This window comes from Numenius arquata, chromosome 21 (genome assembly GCF_964106895.1).
Source record: "Numenius arquata chromosome 21, bNumArq3.hap1.1, whole genome shotgun sequence".
NCBI lineage: Eukaryota > Metazoa > Chordata > Aves > Charadriiformes > Scolopacidae > Numenius > Numenius arquata.
In genome coordinates, this window is record NC_133596.1 from 4204386 (window position 1) to 4217591 (window position 13206).

The 13206-nt window shown below is 52.7% G+C and overlaps 1 protein-coding gene across 2 annotated transcripts in view; it reads right to left on the reverse strand.

Moving 5' to 3' along the window:
- Nucleotides 1-4459: 4459 nt before the first annotated feature.
- The window catches only part of ARID1A (AT-rich interaction domain 1A), a 64130-nt gene continuing 55383 nt past the window's right edge, over nt 4460-13206 (reverse strand). Inside the window, exons 13-20 of one of the 2 annotated variants that reach the window (XM_074162145.1) lie at nt 11770-11902; nt 11230-11402; nt 10925-11075; nt 10630-10761; nt 10423-10519; nt 8061-8934; nt 7637-7767; nt 4460-6832 (exon numbers count right to left, since the gene is read on the reverse strand). In XM_074162145.1, coding sequence (XP_074018246.1) covers nt 5108-6832; nt 7637-7767; nt 8061-8934; nt 10423-10519; nt 10630-10761; nt 10925-11075; nt 11230-11402; nt 11770-11902 — 3416 coding nt within the window. In that variant the 3' untranslated portion in view covers nt 4460-5107. The remainder of the gene's footprint in view (nt 6833-7636; nt 7768-8060; nt 8935-10422; nt 10520-10629; nt 10762-10924; nt 11076-11229; nt 11403-11769; nt 11903-13206) is intronic. The other variant, XM_074162146.1, reaches the window with a different exon arrangement.

The window sequence follows — 13206 nt, forward strand, 5'->3', positions numbered from 1 at the left end:
AAGGAGGCGAATACGAACAAAATAGACGCCGGGTAAATTATCAGGTAAATGAAAACCCGGACTCGGGAAGGTCCGCGCTGCTGCAGTGGGGACCGAGGGCCACCCGGTGGCAGCAGCCACTCGCCACAAAAACTCCCGGCAACCGGCTCCCGGCTGGGGCACAGGATTCCTATTGGGAAACCTCCTCCGATCCGCACCCCGGGAACGCTCGGAGAGGGGTTTGGGCACCTCTGGATACTTCTCCAACCTGCTCTTAAGAGTCGGGAGATCCTCCGGAACGATTCAAACCCTCTCTTCTACCAAAGAAATAAAGAGGGAATTTTGGCAACCCCCTTCTCCCAGCCCTGTTTCCCTGGGCCCCGGGGGAAACTCTCGGCCTCCCGGCTGCTTTCGCTCCTGCTTGCGGCCCCGGTGTCCCGATGGAAACGGGGGACGTTCCTACCCCTGACGCCTTTTGTGGGAAGGAAACCCGGCCCAGGCTGTAGGAACGAAACCCGGCCCGGCCGTCGGCTCGGGACCAGGGGGCCGAGGCGGGAGCTTGCAGGTGTCCGGGATGGGGCAGGGAGGGATGATGGATGGTCAACGGTGGGGATCCCGCTCCACCGGGAGCATCCTCCCGGCTCCCTACGAGGGACCGAGGCCTCGGGCTGCGTTTCTGCCCCGTCCTTCGGCTGCCGGCGGGGAGTCGGCGGCCGGAGGGAACCGAGGGAACCGAACAGGCCTGCGGGACCCAGGTGGGGGTTGAAGAGCTCAATACGGATATTTCCAAGATTAGGGACATTTCCAAGATTAGGGATATTATTTCCAAGATTAGGGATATTTCCAAGACTAGGGATATTTCCAAGGTTAGGGACATTTCCAAGATTAGGGATGTTATTTCCAAGATTAGGGACATTTCCAAGGTTAGGGACAATTATGGCTTGTGCCTTCATTAACAGGTCGATGCCCGAGGCCGCACGGACCAGGCCGCACGGGGGGGGGGGGGGGGGCCCGGCCCCCGCTTGGTGTCACCAGGCCTCGGCCCCGCGGTACCGGCCCGCCCTCCCCGCTCCCCCCTTCCCGCCACCGGGCCCGAGCCTCTGAGGACCGGCCCGTCCCCACCGGGGCCACCGCCGCCACCCGTGTCCTCTGCCCGGCTGGGACGCCCCCCCGCCCCCCGGTCTCACGGCGGGGGGACACCGGGGCCTACCCAGGCCTCCGCCTCGCCCCGTCCCCTCAGGGCCGCCGAGGGATGGGGGGGGGGGGGGGGCGGATTTTGGGGGGTGTCTCTGAGGGGGGGTGCGGGGCCCCCACCCGTGCAAAAAGGGGGGGGGGGGGGAGAGAAGGGGCGTGTCGCCGCCCCTCCCCCACCCCCCCGCGGCGCGCGCGCGCGGCCCGGCCCCGCCCCTTTCTCTCCCCTCCTTCCCGCCCCCCCCCCCCCCCTTCCTCCTCCCTCCCAACCTGAGCGCTCGGCGCGCGGCTCCCGCGCCGGCTCCATCCCGCCGTCAGCGCTTCCGGCCCCGCCCCTTCCGGGGCTGCGCGCGCCGCCGCGTCACGTGTCTGGTTGTTGGGGGGGAGGGAGGAAGGGTCGGGCGGCGCCATCTTTGTTAAGGGCGGGCGGAGGCGCGGGTGGACCCGCGGCCCGTGGGCCTCGCTCGCCACAGCCCCCGGCCACTAGCCCGTGCCGGCGGTCAGCCAGCGGGCAGGCAGGGCCGGAGGGGATGGGTGGGTGCAGGCGGGGCCCTGCTCCAGCCGAGGCGGCACCGACACCCACCTCAAAGGGAGCCGCCACACGGCAGGGAGGGCAGGGCCCCGCCACGGCTCCTGCCAAAACACATTAAGCAACATCGCATAATAATAGCCGGGTAATAAGCACGTGTTATTATATTAATTACTCTTACAAGAAGGGGGGGGGGGATGTGTGTGTAGGTTTCCCTCAAGATCTCGTCCACATGATGACAGAGCTGTTGGGTTTTGCTGTGACCCCAGCCCTCAGGGCTCCCTCCTGCTGCTGGCAGGGCCCCAGCAGCAACTCTTTGGGCTTAAAACCAATGGGCACGAATCAAGTCAAAGCATTGAGGAGAGGCTAACGGTTTTTAAACCTAAAGAGGGGAGATTGAGATGAGATCTCAGGAGGAAATTCTTTGCTGTGAGGGTGGTGAGAGCCTGGCCCAGGTTGCCCAGAGAAGCTGTGGCTGCCCCATCCCTGGAGGGGTTCAAGGTCAGGTTGGAAGGGGCTTGGAGCAACCTGGTGTGGTGGGAGGTGTCCCTGCCCAGGGCAGGGGGTTGGAACTCAATGATCTCTAAGGTCTCTTCCCACCCAAACCATTCTGCGACTCCGTAATTTGCATTCTGGGCAGTCAAGTTTGAGTTTGAGGTCAGGTGTGGCTCTCAAAATAGTCCCGTATTACAAACTGTGAACACTGCTTGTTCTCATTTTACTAATTTCTCATCTATGTTTTTTTTTTTCTTTTAACCATTTTAGAAGTGCGAGAGGTGTATGTGTCTGCGTGCAAGCAACCGCTGGGGGAGCGGAATTACTCCCCTCAGATCAATTGGTTGTATAAACACCAGTGAAATGGGTAGTTGGTACCTCTTGTGACTATTCTTTCCAGCCCAAATGTAGCATTTCCTTATGATTAAATTCACCGTTAACATGAACACAGAGGCTGTGCAAAACCTGCTCACGTCACCTTCTTCAGCCTCGCTGGCTGAGTTCTTTGTCTGTTTAGAAAAAGAAGTGAAATTTTTACATTAATCAGATTAAACAAATGCTCCCGGAATACAGAACTAAATTATCAGAGAAGTTGGTTTTAAATGAACAACATTGTCACAGAACGGCGAAGTCCAGCAGAATTCTTATCTCACACCTCGGTTTCCATTCGGTATTTTTTAAAGCCAAGGAAGCTCAGCACCATTCCCATCTCTTACGAAAGCCATTTTAAGGACTTTCCTTCTGCCGGGCAAAGAGCTCCCGCAATTATTGCTGATAAACAGACTTTTTCAGAAAAGAGTCAGTTTGATTCCGGCACAATTACTTCCAGGAATCTGAAGTTTAAGAAATACAGCTAAGGGAGGGCTCTGGCAACCGAGAGCCTTCCAGGAGAGGACTACGGGGGAGAAAATGAGGCGATTTCTTCAACAAATATTACATTCGCCTTTTAAAAAGCTGCTCCTTTCACTAGCTCTTTTGCTTAAATGAGCCCAGTGCAGTTCTAGCTGGCCTGCTTCTGTTGGCAAATGAGGATAAAGCTTCAGGCTAAATAAAATCCCCATTTACTAACCCACGAAAACGTGCAGATTTTCATAGGAAGAGCCTGAACTCTGGCCGTTTGCTGAAGGGCAGCAGCGCTCTGTCCGCTGGAAAACCCCGTCCTCCAAAGCAAGTCAAGAGTCCACACGGCGGTTCCAAGAAAATGTGAAAAATGCGAGGGGAAGGAAAATTTTCCATTTTAACAGAGCTGAAAGGGAACTGCCTCCCCTTCCCAGCAACTGCCCTTTCTCACCCTGCCAACCGCCTCTCTGCCGGAGCTGCACCTCACGCTGCAAAATCCGCTCCTACCCGAGCCTCAGCCAAAAACTCCGTCGCTGAAACGAGCCAAAACGAGAGAAAAACAAAGCTACAGACACGGAATTAGGGTCTCCAGAGCCGGACGGGACTTTGGCATCACCGGACACCGCCACAAGACGCGGAACCTTTGGGGTCTCTGTGCTGCATGGGGAGGAGGGGCTGCCCTACAACGTCACCTCTGCAAGGCCCGGCAGCACCAAAGTGACCTCCCCATCCTGGTAAGAAATAATAATTTAAAAAAAAAAAAAAAACCCTTACAAACATCTTACCAAGATTTAATGTACATTTATTCTTAACACGTGGAACATATAGTATAAAGATTTCATACTGAATAAATGATATTCATTAAGCCAAAAAAGGAAAAAAGGGAGGAATTTACATCAAGTTTTTAGCTACATCGTCTGAAATACAAATATGCAGAATTCATCACTGAAAAATCTCAATTGTGTTTCTTCATCAGGAACTTCAACTGAACCTAGAACTTTTTCACACCTCGATTAGAAAGAAAACAAAAACAGGAAAAAATAAACTATAAGTTGATTGGCTGCTGAGACAGCAATGACTTTATACACAGAGACCTGTACAGCATCCTCCAGGGAGGGATGTCTGGCAAGAGATTAAATAATTGTGTCTCGCTTTTGCAGGTCATCAACTCGTTAACTCGTCATACTATAAAGGGGTGGAGAGAAGGGGGACAAAACTGCAAGGGATCTTAGGGTATGTGCAATGTACAACGTCATATATATATACACACGTGGCAGCGGTTCAGGCTGCAGCTAAAGGTTAAAACCAGTTCTAAGAGGTGATCTCAGGGTTATTCATACAATCAAGGAGGAAGAGAGAAAGAGGTCAGGGTGTTGTAGGTTCACACATGATACTTTGGGGGAAAAGCCTTTTTTTTTTTTTTTTCTCCTCAACATTAACTAAAAACATTTTTAAAAACTACAGCTTGCTGCTGATCCAGCGTTTTTTTTTCTTTTTCTTTTTTTTTTTTTTTCTTTTTCTTCCATGTGAGACGTTATTACAGTATGTTTACAGTTTAAGGTGTACAGTACATGAAGTTCTACACGCTACTGCACAGGCCTCCCTCGGACAAGGGCTGTTCACAACAACCGGTAACTTCTTGGTTCCTGCAAGATTGTGAATGTACAACGATAAAACCACACGAGAGTTTCAGCAGTCACTTTTTGTCCTTCAGAGTTTTACCATTTTAAAAACAGTTAGGAAAGTGGTGCCTGTCAATGTGATAACGCGGCAAGTCGTTTTCCCCAAACTCACTGTAAACGACAGTAACTTTGGTTAAAATAAAAAAAAAAAAAAAAAAAAAAGTCTTCTATGTAGACAGAACTTTTGTCTCCTTTAATAAGGGATTCAGGACAAATTTTGAAGGGCAGGGGAAGGGGAGAGGGAACGGGGACATCTTTCCCCGAGGGAGAAGCAGGACAGCGCAGGGCAGACAGTGGATTCTGAGGTGGTTTTGCATAAATAAAGGGCAACAGTCAGTTTCTAAGTTCTCCACTCACGCACACGCACACAGGGGCTCGGATCCCACAGCTGTCATGACTGGCCAATTAAAAACAGTACATCACAAATAACTTGTGAAACCAAAGAGTTCATCAAAGGCGACACGGAGATGTCCAACAGCCGCGATTCGTATAACGTGAACTCCGAGTGGTTCTCGTCCACCTTGGCCAGGGCCAGCAGCGCCCGAGCGGCTCGGCGCATCATGTCCACGCTGGTCGACTCGAAGGGCGGGTTCTGCATGTGCATCAAGCCGGCCTGGCTCTGCTGGAACTGCGTGGCGGCCAGGCTGTCCTCCAAGAAGCCCAGCAAGTTGCCAATGCTGCCCTTCTGCACAGCGATGGCTCTTGCTGCCAGGCTGTCCCCCTGTGCCAAGTTGGCCAGTAGTACCACAGCCATCTCTCGACACACCGGGTTCTTTCTGTCACTAAGGAACCGCACCATGGTGCTGTACAGCTTCTCCAAGCGACTGAAAGGAGGAGTTGCAAGAATCAAATCCACGTTGTTGTCCTGGATGCTGAGTTTGCTGAGTGTTTCCAAAACCAGTCTCTGAGGGGAGAGGACCGCGTTGGGCCCCAGTGTCGGAAAGGGATCCTGGGCCTCTGCTGACGGACATACCGCCCAGTGGAGGAGTCCATCCAGGATAGGCAAACAGATGCTTTCCGGGTAAGGGGAGAGGTCCAGCTGGCCAGAAATGTTGGCCAACGTGACCAGTGTATTTTCACGCAGCATCTCCAAGCAGTCCCACCACCACTCCACCTTGTTGCAGCTCACCCCTTGGTCCTGCTCCTCCTCTTTCTCGTAGGTCAGGGGCGCCTGTTTGCGTTCTGGATGCTTGTGGTGTAAGAGAATCAGTTTCCCTAGAATCAGCAGCAGCCCGGGGTGTTTAGACATTTCAAAGTCATTGCCCGGCACAAACGATAAACTCCTGATGATGTTGGAGACGCAGATGCAGCGCTTCGCCAGAGAGTCCTGCCAGTCCAGGAGGGTGCAGAGGGGCGTCTCGTCTTTACTGTGAGGTTCGTCCTCCAGAATTTTTATATTTCTGTGGCTCTGAGCTGGACTAATGCCAAAGGGAAACTTGCTGCTCTCTTTCGCCGTTTCCGAAGCTTTGACCTCTTCCTCCTCCCCTGCCAGGGAGCCCGGACGCGCCGAAAGCATGTCGTCCATGGTGGCAGTTATCCTTTTCTCCGAGGAGCTGTCGGATGGAGGGGTCTCTCCTTCCCTGGTGCTGGGATTGCTCTCAGCCGCCGAACGTTTCCTCAAGACGGAGTTGCAGGAAGCTCGTTTATGAGTCAAAGGGAGCTCCGTCTTGCTCTCAAAGTGGGTCTGGATGTGCTCGGTGGTGTCTCCGCCGCCGATCCGCCAGTGCAGCAGCCCGCTTTCGAACTCCTGCACTCGCCCCAGCTTGTCGGAATAATCTACCACAAACGGGTCGTTTTTCTGCACGACCTTGACCGGAAGCTTGTCAAATTTACTAACTAGTTTTTCCTCGCTGCTCTCTAGAGGTGCTTTGTCCTTGCTGGAAAACGCAGCCTCCTCCTCTTCCTCGTCCTCTTCTTCCTCCTCACAGTTTAGGCTCCGTGGTTCATCATCCTCCTCCCCTTCTTCATGAGAGGAAGCTGAAGATTTGCAGAACCTTTCGGGATCTAATAGTGTTCTTTGCCCTGGGTCTCCCACCTCGTATTCCTTCAGGATTCCAAAGATCTCGATCAGGCAGCGCCGGAAATACTCCACCAAGAGTTCCAGCAAGCCTGGCAGCTACAAGGGAGGAGAAAAACAGGAGGGGAAGGAAGGAAGGGAACAGCGATCAGAGAACAACTTAGGCCAACACGAGCAACTGGGAAAGCAGGGCGTAAAGGGCTAAGAATTTAAGCAGGGCTGTTAATTAATGGCTTCTCTTCATGCTGGCAATAAATTGTTTGGAGCTTTCCGTCCTCTGAGAAAAGGAACAAAGGCAAAAGCAGATACTGACTGTCCCTAGACACACACTCACCTGTGCAAATGCGCACGGGCTCTTGGTTTTCTCTCCTGGTTTTCTCTCCCCTCTGGTTAATACACAGGGAGGCGAAGGGCAAAACGGCTTTCAGGGTATTGCCCGTTAGTTTTGACAACGGCCACAGAGGTACAGGGCAACTAACTGAGAGAGGCTGGCCCCTCCGGACCAACATCCCGGCCTCACTGCGCCCTGTCCCAGGGCAAAGACGGAGCCCAGAGGTGAATAAACACCATCACCACCCAAAAATGCAAGCGGCCTCCAGCCTTCCATAGCGCTCACACTGCAAAGTCCACCATTATTCCCTTTCTCTGCTACAGAGGCAACGCATCTCACCAGAGAGGAGAGAACACACGCTTGCACACCAATTAACACATCAATTAACGGGCCAGGGAGTCACCAGCGCGCAGAGACCCAGACTCTCTGCAGACCTGGCGTGTTGCGCAGGTACAGGGACATTTGGGAGTCCTACAAGGGCAGGAGCTGCCTGTTGCTGTCTCGCTGACAGAAAACCCTACAAAATTAGCACTTCAAAGACCTCCTGCATCAGAGAGAGCATCTGCACCCACCTGGCTGAGGTTGAAGGTCATTATGCTGTTGTCATCGTAGAGCAGGATGTTTATGGTATCTAAGGCCCACGTACTTTCAGCCAGCAGCCCGGACTTCAGAGACATCATCACTCTCCAGGCTTCAGGAGTTCCTGTAACATAAACACATGATACTTCCAACTCCTGGAGTTTCAAAACAAAAAGGAGATACTCGATACCGCTTTTTGGACCCAAGGAAGAGCAGAGCCCGTTTAAGATGACGTACAGACTGTATGTACCAGCAATCTCGTTGCAAAATGATGTCTAAAAACACAACTAAGCGGCAAAAATATAATTATTTCCAAGCCAGCAGAGCCCTTCCACTTGGCAGTCCTGTACCAAAGGGTGATGGCAGCACCCATCCCCTCGGCAGGCACAAGGAGAGAAGCAGGAGCCTTCCTCTTACCAATATCTTTCGCTGTCAGCCGTCTCCTCTGCTTCAACACAGGTTGCGTAGCTTCTACCGATCCCGGAGGGAAGGTGATGTCTCGTCGGATCATGGGCGGCTGTACAGCTGCTGGTGTTATATGCGAGGCGGGGACGGGGGGTCCTGCCTTCTGCATTTTCATCCCCGAGTGCAGGAATGGAGATTTACTAGGAGAAGTGCGATTCTCCAGAGGTCTGGGCAGAGGTGCTGGGCTGGATACCTGAGGAATGTGATTCTGCATGCTAGGGGGGGTCTGGTAGTTAGACTGGGGGGGCCTAGTCATTGGGGGCACGGGGGCAGAGGGACCATAAGCAGGTTGCCGGTTCCCGTGGGAAGGCCATGGTCCCTCGTGGTTGACCCTCTGGTCTGAATGCAGAATTTCATCTGTTCGAGTCACTCCGTGATAAGCGGGGCCCTGGGGCGCGGAGCCGGTGCTCTGCCGATTCGGATAGCTGTACCCTATTTCGTTGCGCCCTTGCCACATGGCACCTTGCTGCGGGCCCTCTGGAGCGGACTGTATGGGCCCACCCATCATTTGAGGTGGCATGTTCTGCTGAGCGTTGGAGCCTGGGGGAGCCGAGACCCTGTCTCTGCCAAATTGGAAGGGGAACTGGTTCTGCGGCCCTCCGGCAGATCGGCGGTCGGCAGCAGGGTATGTACCGCCGTACTGGTTATACAGGTCCTGCTGGGGAGAGGGCTGTGCCGTTTGCTGCTGGCTGGGTTGCTGGGTCTGCGCTGGAGGCAGCTGCTGCTGCGTCTGCCCCTGCCCGGCGCTGTACGGGACGTTGTACATCTCCCCTTCGTGTCGCTTAGCGGGAGGGCCGTAGCTGCCATCCATCGGTCGCTTGTAATTCTACAGGGAAAATAAAGGCACGGACAACGTGAGATTATCTACTTAGAAACAAGCAACCCCAAACCTCAGCGGGGAGAGCGACTCCGAGCCAGAGGATATGCCCCACGGCACGGGCTGTGAGAGGGCAAGGCTTGTCTCGTTGTTAGCCATATCCCATGTGAAGTTGGATCAGTCTTTCGGTTTCACAAGCCAAGAGCAATTCCTTGCGGCTGCCCGGGTAGTTTCCTTGTGGATTCTACAAGGATGCCTCGGGGGCAGAAGTCTGCCCACAGAAAGGACTTCCCTGGAGAAAAAAACTCAGCTCTGCTATACATTCACCACTAACCAAACTCTGCCCAGGTACTCGCTTCCTTTCACATCCAGGAATTTTATCAGACCCTATTTCTCTTGTATTTCCCAGAACACAGAGGTTTCTGCTGAAGCATCACACAAGGTGCATTAAAACCTGTTGTTACTTCCCACTTCTTCCTTTCCTGTAGATTTCAAAACACATCAGGAGCAAGGAGCGAGCACTGAAAGGAGCAAGACCTATTCTCCCTCCCTACTTCTTTTGAGTGCAAATGCAGAAAACAGTCAATTACCGAGACAAAATTAAAATCCAAGATCTCTCTTGCCTCCAAGGGTCTACGCTCTAGCTGCTCTACAGTTTCTTCAGAAGCTCCACAGTCACGACTGGCTTCAGATGGAGCTCTAGGGCTTCAAAGATGACAAGTACCAGAGTAACTCGAACTCTTGGCTCGGAGCCCTGTGGCTCTGGTTGCAGAGCCAAACTGCAGAGCAGTTGGAATTATTCTTAGCACAGCTCAGCGAATGCCCTCTCTATACTCTCCTAAACCAGAGGACTCAAAATTATCAGGAAAACATTACGGGTCCTGGCACCGATACAAAGAGCAAGTCATATATAAGGATTACGGAAAGAGATAGATGTTCATTCAAACTCTGTCCTAAAACAAACCTGATGTTTCTGAGATCATGGAGTAGGAGGCACTGGGGCAGAGGAGGACCGGAGGCAGGTCTGAAGCCTTTATCTGCAGGCTCAGTGAGGCAAAGACAAGAAAAAAGCCCTGGGTTGTGCAGAATGACCCACCTGAAACAACGCCCCAGGGATTTGCCCCGAACAAACTCATCTGATCACTTGGACCAAAAGTGTTACAGAAACACAACGGGATTCAGAAAATTCCACAGGGGCAGAGAAGCCCAATAAAGCTTCCTGATCTCCTGCTACCCGAGCAGAGCGTGCGCATCTGCAAACCGCACAACCACAACACTGTTTTTCCCAACACAACACTGGAAATGCTAACTATAACTTACCTAAACTGGGGGAAAGCTGGGGGGGGGAAGCCTCCTGTATAGAGTATTTAGTTCTATACATTCATAAAAAGCAAACACACAGCCCAAGGAGTTTTTATCCTCCTCTTTTCACAAATTTCACAGATAACACTCTTTCCAGATCTCAGCTAAGAAAACAGAACCTTCCTGATACTTTACCTGCTGTTGCTGTTGGTACATGGTAGTTTGCTGGCTAGGGAAGGGGCTGCCCGAGGATGTGCCTTGAGTGGAGAATTGATTGCCATAGGAATCATGTCTGGAGAAGAAACAGACGCGTTACTTGTCTGACCCGACGCACACTTCGCTTTCACACTCTCAGGGCTCTCTCACTGGGAAGAGCCGTTTGTGGCAAGACCCCGCACAGACCTTTGCTGCTGCTGCTGCTGCTGAGGGTAGCGGCTGGGAGAGTACATCCCCGACTCAGGGGTGGAAGGCATGATGTTTGGCTGCGGAGTTCCGGTTGCTAAGTTGCCCTCAGGTCCCATGCCGGGCTCCGTCCTACGTTGAAACAACGGGAAAAAACAAAAAATCCAAACGTCCACTTAAATTCACCCTTGCTCCTCAAATGGACAGAGGAGCAGCAAAGTCACGGCAGTGAAGAGAAGAATGATCACTTCACACCAGTCAAGCAAACTGGGATCTCACCACGTTCCGTACCCACCTCACTCTGTCGTAAGGACCTCCGTAGGAGTAGTGTTGCCGCTGTCCCATGGCCATGTTACCCATCCCTGGACCTGCAGCACGATTGTAAGGGTCACCCATACCACTGTTGGGGCCCTGCCCTGAGGACATGAAGGGATCGCTTCCTGGAGCTGAAATATTGAAATAAAGACCAATAAACATGTCTACCTCTGCATTAAAAAGATACATCCCATCTTCTGGGCAAGCATGTGGTCTCCTAGAGCAAATTCCAGAGTACAGCCAGGTACAGAGAAAAGGGAGAGGATCACAGAAGGAGTTCCTCACCTTTCCTCATACTGCTGTAAGGATCTTTATTTGGCTCGTAAGACATGCGACCCATCATGTCAGAGGTATTCATGCTGGGCTGGTACCCTGGATTTGGAGTCATGGAGTTCCGTTTCTGGAACGTAGGATCACTACCATCTGGAAAGGCATCCTGTAGGCCCACTGAGTTACTCCTGATTCAAAAAAAAAAGACACAAATGCAGGATTAGAGAGGTCCATGATGTTCCTCTGGATACTTTCCCCCCATCACGTTCCCTCTGAGGTGTTGCTGCCCCCTAGAATGACCATAGCCATCTCTTCCAACCGAGGCAAGAAGAACTGCCCTTCTACAATACTGTCCTCAAACTCAATCCCAAAAGTAATGATTATTTACACAACAGTCAACAATGTTGCTGTGAGCCATTAGCAGAGGAGCAAAGCCATGGAGCCCCACCAAACCAGGTACTCAAGTCCCCAGCCACCTGCAGGAATGACTTAGAAGCGACCTCCCGTTCACAGCTCGCATCCAGCACAGAGGAAGAGGGTGCGATGGTTTCATACCTGATGCCTGGCAAAGGGGGCATCTGACTGTGTGGCGTCGACGCTGGAGTTGGCGGCTTCAAGTCTCCTCCTTCTGCCATGGAGCTGCTGGTGGACTGAGGTGTCTGAGGACCCTGCATTGAGCCTGAACCCGCTGCAAGAACAGAAACGTGGTGTGAGCAGCTTTGCACCTGACAGATGCAACCCAGAACTTCCCAGAACATCAGCCTCAAGAACAGAGTTCAAGAAAGAGAGACATGAAACATCACCAGAAAAGTATGAGGAGCTCCACACTGCAAGGATGTACTGGGCCAGACTTCCCAGAAGAACCATGTACAGTCATGTAAAGCTGAGAAGACACGTTCATTTTCATCACGCCTTCGTTATTAACTACATTCCCTTTTACACACCGTGCCGCCACTGTGGCACTGTGTCTTGTTGCCTGGGCTATCTGGCTTCAAAGGTTGATGCTCTACAGCGCATCATGCGGCACGGAAAATGGTCCTTCTTGCCAAGTGACAATCACTGACTCATCACCTTCACTTTCTGCCCAGAAAGAAGGTGGGTTGGAGCCCTCTCCTGGAAATCTCAGTCTTTCTAGTGATGGAAACTCCAGGACGTCAGCTGAAGTCACCGAGTGACTCTGAACAAGGCTCCTCTGTCTGCTCTGCCCTTCGAGAGGGGTTAATTCATGCAGGTTAATTCAAGCACCACTCCCAAGAATTCCTGGAACAGGGAATGCTGGAGAGGCCGGATCTTTTACTGAACGACAAAACCCGTCCAGCAAGTTCCCCGGCTCTGTATGGGTTGCTTTATGCTACGGTAAGCTTTCATCAAAAATCCCAGGCTGTCATGTGTAATCCAGCTGTGCCGTGAGCTCCAGGAGCTCTCCTCTGCCCAGGGATCGCTGTGACACTGTCAGCTCTCAGGTTCATACGCTCCTCGCAGCTGGCAAGAGCTGAACTCTTAATTAATGTTTCCATTAGTTACCATCCCCAGCACCCGATATCCCTCAGCTTCAGCCCTGCTGGTTGATGAGTCATTTCAGCTATTCATTAAAATCCTCCAGGGTCACGTCCAGGGCATGTTTGTTTACACCCCACCTTCCTGGCACCCTGTCCTCTTCCCCGCGACTCCCTCCCAGCCCGGGGAGGTCTCGGGAGAAGGAAGGGCAGAGACAAGCTCAGCGGGGAGTTTCATTCATGGGCCCTCCCCGCCGTTCTCCTTCCCTCTGTCAGCAGCGGTTGGGCTCCAACTCACTTCCCCCCAGGAATTCACCGCTCTGTCTCCGTTTGTAAGGCTGGCATCGGCAGGAAAGGGCCTCGAGACATTCCCCGCGTCGCTGCCATTTGGTGTTTGTCCCCACCCCCTGCCGTCCCTCCCACTCACAAATTTACACACAGTTGGAGCCGGGCCAGTTCCACGCTCTGGGAATTAAAACCCAAAGGCAGAGTTGAT